Genomic DNA, 7,718 nt, shown 5'->3' with positions numbered 1-7,718 from the left:
CATCATGACCCCAGTCCTGCCTTTCAGTTCTGGCTAGACCGGAGCATGTACAGTGGTACAGGTAAGAGCTCACGACATGGAGAATCCAGGTCAGAACCCCCTCCCCCTCCCCCCTGAACAGAAATGGGAGTAGTGATACCAGGAGGATAGGGGGGAGATGAGAGAGGAGGGGAGGAAGGGGGAACCGAGGATAAGGATTGCACAATACTTACCCCTTCCGACAAACCCCCCCCCCCACGCCCCTGCCACCTTCTGCCCAGGGAGATGAACAACAGAAACATGGGTGAACAGAGACAACACTTGATGTAAGATATGAAAACAACAATAATTTATAATTTATCAAGTGGTCACAAGGGTGGGAGGGGTGGGGAGGGAGGGAAAAAAGAGGAGCTGTTACCAAGGACTCAAATAGAAAGTAAATGTTTAGAAAATGATGATGGCAACATATGTTCAAGTATGATGTATGGAATGTTTTAAGAGCTTTAAGAGCCCTCAATAAAATGATTTAAAAATAAACTAAAAGGCTGTTGTTTCTAATCTACCGTATGGATCTGTGTAAGAAAGATCTGGTGGTCTGTTTGCATCAAGGTTATAGTCAAGAAAACTCCGGAACTCTGTCACACATGAGTCTCCATGATAAATAACTGCCATCTTTTCCGAAGGGTTTGTCTTGAGCTGTTATAAATTTGACCATGGGCAGAGAGAGGTCAATTTGTATCCTTCTTCTGACAACCTGTATCTTTCTTGTACAGGTAAACTGCGGCACTGAAGCTCGAAGGATGGATAGAGACTTCCGTTATTATTTCCAGCATCCCTGGTCACGCCTAATTGTGGCTTACTTGGTGATCTTCTTTAACTTCCTAATATTTGCGGAGGACCCAGTTTCTCATAGCCAAACAGAAGCCAATGTCCTTGTTGTTGGAAACTGTTTTTCATTTGTAACAAATAAATACCCTAGAGGAGTTGGCTGGAGGCTTCTGAAAGTGCTTCTATGGCTACTTGCCATTCTCATAGGACTAATAGCTGGCAAATTCCTGTTCCATCAGAGTTTGTTTGGTAAGTACCATTACCCATGAAATAGAACATGGCTAATTGTTTGGTTTCCGTTCTCCCAGAGAAAATGTTGTCATTTCTAATGCTACTACTGGATGCATTTTATTTTATCCTCCAGCCTTAATTTGTTCGGCACTGTTCTAACTAGGTTCTTTAATTATTCTGTTTAATGGTGTAGTTTTCCTACTGCTTAAGGAAAATTAGTACAAGATAAAATTAGAACCAAACTTAATTATATAAAAAGGCTTTAGCATTAAATGAATGTGTATTATTTAGAGAAGGCAATAAAATAGCTCTCTTCCCATAAGTAGTATATACCGTCAAACTCACACCTCTTTCTATCAAGTCTGCTCTGACTTTTAGAAGCCCCATAGGACACAGTAGATGGCTCTCTAGGGTTTTGAGGCTAGAAATCTTTATGGGAACAGACGCCCTCATCTTTCTCCCGTGGAGCTGCTTATGGACTCAAACTGCTGACCTTGTGGTAGCAGCCATCAGGATTCCCAAGTCAGTACCTAGGTATGGTGTAATAAAGAGTTCTGAAATCACGAGGATGACTCCATAGTACACTACTTCTTCAATAAAGGATGCTAAGCATTACCCATACACATATTATTTGTGTAAGGGATTAAAAGTGGAATCCTAACTTTTGCCTGTAATTTCGCCTCTTTGAACATTGCCTTTAGACTGTTAATTTTGAGCCTATTCAGCCTTAGAACAGCATCATCAGTAGGAAATCTCTTGGTAGTAAGCAACAGACACCAAGACCAAATTAACTTATATTAAAAAGGTGACTTACTAACCACGGAACCAGTGCGAGCTGGCACTCGAGAGCGTGCCTTGTTCTTCCAGGTCCTGCAGATTGGCCACTGCTCTCCGGGTGCGGCCTTCCTATGTTGCTGTTACCCTCTCTTCGTAGACAATGTTTCCCTTTCCTTTTCTCATGGGCTTCCATGTTACCTAGGTTCTGGATTTCACAGGTTTTTATTGTGGAAGGATACTGGGACATTTCGTGAGATCAAGGATAGCATTCATCACAGGTCTTTGATTATTTGGAATAGGGCTTGGATTCCCTCAGGGTGCCCTCCCTCTTGACTCCTTTTTGCATACCTGCTTCATTCTCCTTGCACACTGATGATCTGCCCAGAGAGACTGGCTTGATTCTCTTGATACCAGGGTTGAATTCCTAAGGAAGGGAAGGGACTGAAGTAGACATCGTTTTTGTGTAATTCTCAATTCTGGCCTAATTGGGTTTGACCAGAAGGATGGTGAATGCCATTCATTCAACAAATATTCACTGACCACTTATTACATGTCCAGCACTATTCTAGCCAGTAAATCATAGACAAGTCCTCCTAAGCTAAAAGTGTATCTATCCTACAGGAAAAGACATTCAATACCTAAATGTAGCTATAACTTTCATCTACGAATAGGTGATGAGTATTATGGGGAAAGTGAAGAGTTGTCTTTAGATGTCGCCAATTCACTCTCAATTTGCAGCAGTGCTGTGTACAACCGAACGAAACCCTGCCTGGTCTTGTGCCCGCCTCCAGCACATTCATGCCTCTCGCTGAGACCCCTGTGTCAAGCCATCTTGTTGAGGGTCTTCCTCTTTTCTGCTGCCCCTTCAAACAGTATAATGGCAGTATAATGGTTTCTCCTTTGGCTGAGGTTGGCACTTAGACACCACCAGCAGCTTCTTGGGAGAAAGCAGGGGCTTTCTACTCCCGTAAACAGTTACCGTCTCAGAAACCCATAGGGGGCTGCTGTGAGTCAGCATTGATTCGATGGCAGTGAGTTCGGTTCAGTTTCCAACAGCGAAAAAGAGGGAGAGAGAGTAAATAGTCCTAAATAGCACATCTGATCCAATTAGGAAGAGAACATAATAATAGAGCCGTGAATGTAGTCATTTTAAAGCACAGGTAATTTAGTGAAGGTATTTGTAAGACAGACATGAGGTTAGAAGTAGAAATTGTTTAAAGGATAAACAGATACATACTCATCTATTTATGTACTTTGTGTAAAAATTTCATGATTTTCATGAACTGCTTGAAGCCCCATTGTATATCGAGTATTACTTAAAAAATGAAACCAGACCCAGTGCTAATAAGTTGATTCTGACTTGTAGCAGCCTTACAGGAGAGTAGAATTTCCCTAGAGTATCCAAGGCTGGAAATCTTTATGGACTCAGACTGCCATATCATTCTCCTGTGGGCTGCATTTGAACCACCGACCTTTGGTTGGCAACAAAGTACTTTAACCACAGTGATTATATTGCCTATAGATTATTCTCTATCTCTAATGCTGCTCAAGAAGCCCTACCGGGGTAGTGGCTACATATTTTGCTGCAATGTTTGAAACCACCAGCCGGTCTGTGGGAGAAATTAACACTTACAGTGTCAGAAGGTCACAGGGACAGTTCTACCCTGTCCTTTAGGGTCACTGGGAGTCAGCATAGACTTGATGGCAGTAATTTTGAGAGTGAATATTTCTCAAACTATTGCCATCTGTTTCTGGTGCGTACATGTGTAATAAGTCTGTTTTCTATTATTGTATGTGTGTGTGTTCATATGCATGTTGTTATTATTAGATGCCATAGAATGAATTCTGACTTATAGAGACCCTGTGTGCAACAGAGTGAAATATTGCCTGATCTGTGCTATCCTCACAATCATTTGAACCCATGTATATGTGTATATATGAAGGGGTACCCCCCAGAAATGTAACTTTGTTTCAAAGCTATGTATATACTTTTTTTTTTTTTTTAACAAAACAACCTTACCACTTTCAAAGTACTCTCCGTTACACTTAATACATTTGTCAAATCTGTGATTCCATCTTGGAAACACGTTTCAAACTCATCTGTTCGGATGGCTGACAGCATCTTCCTCATTTTTTTCTTCACCTCATCTATGTCCTCAAATCATTGTCCTTCTGCATTTGCAAAAATAAAAATAGATCTCACAAGTGAGGTCAGGTGAGTTAAGTGCGTAGGGAAAGAGAGGCATGCTGTTTTTTGCCAAAAACCGGCACACTGAGATGGCTGCGTGAGCAGGTGCATTGTCGTGGTGGCAAAACCAATCCCCCATCTGCCACAAATCAGGCCTTTTTTGTCACACACTGTTATGCAATCTTTTCAGAACCTCTAAATGGAAAGCTTGATTAACAGTCTGACCTGGTGGAACGAACTCCAAATGCACTATCCCCCTCACATTACAAAACCAAATGAGCATCATCTTGATTTTTGATTTCACTTGATGAGCTTCATTGGGGTGGGGTGACAATGGCATCTTCCAATGGCTGATTGGTGTTTGCTCTTGGGGTTGTAAGAATAGCACCATGTGTAGTCGCCAGCAATGACCTTGGGGAAAAAAACGTCTGGGTTGCTTTGGAGCTGTTCTTTCAAAGCATGGCATGTTTCACTTAATGCTCCTTTTCCGGTCAGTCAGAACCGGAGACACAAATGCGCAGCAACACGTCTCATTCCCAAATCTTCTGTTCGACTTTGCTGAACCTGTTCCACATTATAGAAAAGATCCCAGAGTCTCTTGACCACCAGTGTTCTCTTGACCTACTAACAAATGCCTCTACCCTTGTTCCCAAATAACTAGCGTTCTGCATAGAATTTATGCTTTAAGGTAACATTTAAGCCTCAAAGTATTTGTTGGTACAGGTTGTGGTAGCTGGAACTGAGGATGATGTTTGTACGCAGGGAGGGGATTCTTTACTGCTAGCACAGGCTTTTTGTTATAGAAATATTGGAATGCTTTACAAAATTTTCAGAAGCATTTTGTAAGATCAACTGAGTCGTTTAATCTTTTTTCTTCCATCTGTTTATAGAATTCCAAAGGTCAACATTAAGTGGAATGCCCCTACTCTGTTCATTACCACTTTCATTTCAATCGCTTGTCTTTCCTTACTTTTTTTTTTTTAATGAAAATTCTCTTCGTAGTTGACTCCAAAGGGCAGGATTGCCAACTGTGAGGATTTGTGAGGAAGGTGACTGACTGTGAACACCTGTTCTAATCTGAGTCATGGACACATTGCTGGCCATCGAATCAGTCCTGACTCACAGTGATGCCGAAAGACAGGATAGAACTGCCCCCGTGGGTTCCCAAGGCTCCTGCTGTACACGGAGTAAAAAGCCCCATCTTTCTTCTGTGCAATGGATGGCATGTCCTTGTCCTCAGCAGCCCAATTTGTAACCCAGTGTGCCACCAAGTGCAACTCCTTAATCTAAGCCATACGTTATTGATTTTACTTTTGATGGGACATAAATATTAACAATTGCCTGACTAGTTAGCTGCATGGACTCTTTCATGATCTATACTTTGTCGTAGGAATTGTTCCTCAGAAGAATGGTGACTCATGCATTTGTAAAGGACATATTATCAGTGACACATGATTAAATTTATTTTAAATTATCTTTCTCGTCACTGTAAGGTTGGAACAACTTAAGCAAGTCAATTTTCCTACATATTGCCACAAAATTTTTATGAGTTACAACAGGTTGCTAACCCTAGATTTCCTAAATATAGAATATAAATGAGGAGCACAAGTCCACTCAGAATTGGTCCATTTGGAAAGAAATCCTTAGGTTTTTAATTCTCATCCTTGTTGAGGTGAGTCGCACATGAGGATTGTATTAGAGATGAGCAGGAGTTACGGAGCAATGGTATGCTGGCTCCAAATTTTTTACGCGTCAGTTTTTATTTTTTTCCCCCAAACCTTCTCATTGGGAGGTTATATAGGTATCATTATAATTCCACAGTTCCATCACATCAAACAGTATTGTACAATTGCTACCATAATCAATTTTAAAACATTCGCTTTCTTCTTGAATACCTTGATATCATCTTCCCTTTACCCTTCCCCACTCGACTCCCCAGGAACCCTTTTTCTATATGCTGTCTTATAGGTTCATCAGTCTTGGGTGTCATACACCAAAAAACAGGAACACATATAGCAAAAATTCAAGAGGGTTACCTCCAATGACAAAAACACTTAAGGTATTGAAAATCCTATCAGGCCCAACATGTATGGGAAGAATCAACCAACAAAGTTTTAACTGTTCAAGTGAAAACCTGGATCTCTGTCTTTGTCATTTTGATCTCCTAGTGTCATCTCTCCAGTGTTTTTGGTTTCGTAACCATTTTATTCCCATCCCTGCATTATGGATAGAGGGGCATCACTGGAAGGTCATTTCCTGTGTGGAGCTCACGAATGTATCTCGGGCTCCCACTGTCATCCATAGTCTTGTCATCCATAGTCTTCTGTGAACGGGATCCTCCCATTTAGGCTCTGATTCTGGTGCCTCCTTCGACTTCAGGGTATATGGATTCCAGTCGGTCACTGACGGATGATGGAGCGCTTCTTCAGTGTGGACTTAGTTGCCATCTCGCTTAGATGGCTGCGTGTTTGGAAAAGAGCCTTTAAAATAACCCCAGATGCTATTTTATCGGATAGCCAGGCACCATCTAGTTTCTTCACCACGCTTTGCTATAGTGCCCATATTTTCTGTTTTCCCTTCCTGAGAGTGAGTATTGAGCAGGGTCATGATGTAATTGTTCTTAACTTGGAGCGGGGATTCCGTGTGAACCCCAAGCTCATTCCTGGATCTCTGTCTTTTTTTTTTTTTAATTTGCCTTTGGCTTTCTTTAGAGACCTCCTTGTTAATTTATGGTAGAGTCTTATTGATTATCTCCCTGGAGCATAAAGATATTCTATTAATTCTGTCATTGATTAGCCCCGGGTACTAATCTTTAAAACAGTGTTGAAAGAGGGGTATTGGGCCAAAGAAACCTAACCACCTATTACAATACCTGTATTATTCACATTGTACAGGATAAATCATTTCATGGCTAGACACTATTTACACAAACTGTTAGGTTTCTGGAGTTGGTAATACCTCGGTTCTTGGTTTCACATGATAAAAGAATTCATACCGAAGCCCATTTTGTAATCGAAGTGGGCTTTTATGAAGGACAGGACAAGTGTCAGGTTTTACAGTCTGGACCTGAACAACCACATGGCAAAAAGCTCCCATGTGTGCGGATCTTGGGGGGGATCCTGGGAGGCTAGAAGCCCCAAAACCCTGGAGGCTAAGAGCATGTGGGCCCAGAGTAGGCCCCAGGGGGTGCATGTGTGCCCATGGGGAAGGGAGACCCTCCCCCTTTACCTGCCTGACCAGGAGCAGGGTAAGAGAGAGGGGCCTTCCTCCACACAAGGGTATTTCAAGCCTCTTGCTGGGGAGGCGTGGTTGATAGTATTGGTTGACCCCATTGGCTTGGTGATATCATGAGCCTGGGCCTAGTTTGGACCGCCCAGGTGTACCTCCCACCTGGCTTGGGGCTTGAGTATGAGCATGCTCAGTTTGGGATCTTTATATGTGTCTTATGGTTGCCTGATTCCTTCCCAACCTCCTCTATGGGGGCCTTCGCAGACATGGCAGGGACAACCCCCTGTCCCTAAATCTAGCTGCCTCACAAAACAATGGAGTTGATTGTCAGGGAAAACTTACAACAATATTTACTGAGAATGTCAGTCAAAGTTTATTGATATATAATTCATATTTCATATAGTTTGGTAGTTTAAACATATTCAAAGGAATTTGTGTAATCATCCCAATAAATTTTAGAACATTTTCTTCTTTCCTGTATTTATTA

The 7,718-nt window shown here is 41.9% G+C and overlaps 1 protein-coding gene across 1 annotated transcript in view; it reads left to right on the top strand.

The window, feature by feature from the left end:
• The first annotated feature begins 767 nt into the window (after positions 1-767).
• The window catches only part of TMEM117 (transmembrane protein 117), a 656,162-nt gene continuing 649,211 nt past the window's right edge, over positions 768-7,718 (top strand). Inside the window, exon 1 of the mRNA XM_004711523.2 lies at positions 768-1,056. Within this exon, the coding sequence (XP_004711580.1) occupies positions 780-1,056 (277 nt within the window). The 5' untranslated portion in view covers positions 768-779. The remainder of the gene's footprint in view (positions 1,057-7,718) is intronic.

Source organism: Echinops telfairi, unplaced genomic scaffold (assembly GCF_000313985.2).
Source record: "Echinops telfairi isolate 266 unplaced genomic scaffold, ASM31398v2 ScPeMD7_12;HRSCAF=54, whole genome shotgun sequence".
Classification (NCBI taxonomy): domain Eukaryota; kingdom Metazoa; phylum Chordata; class Mammalia; order Afrosoricida; family Tenrecidae; genus Echinops; species Echinops telfairi.
Note: the sequence above shows the minus strand (reverse complement) of the source record. Positions and strands in the feature narration are given on the sequence as shown.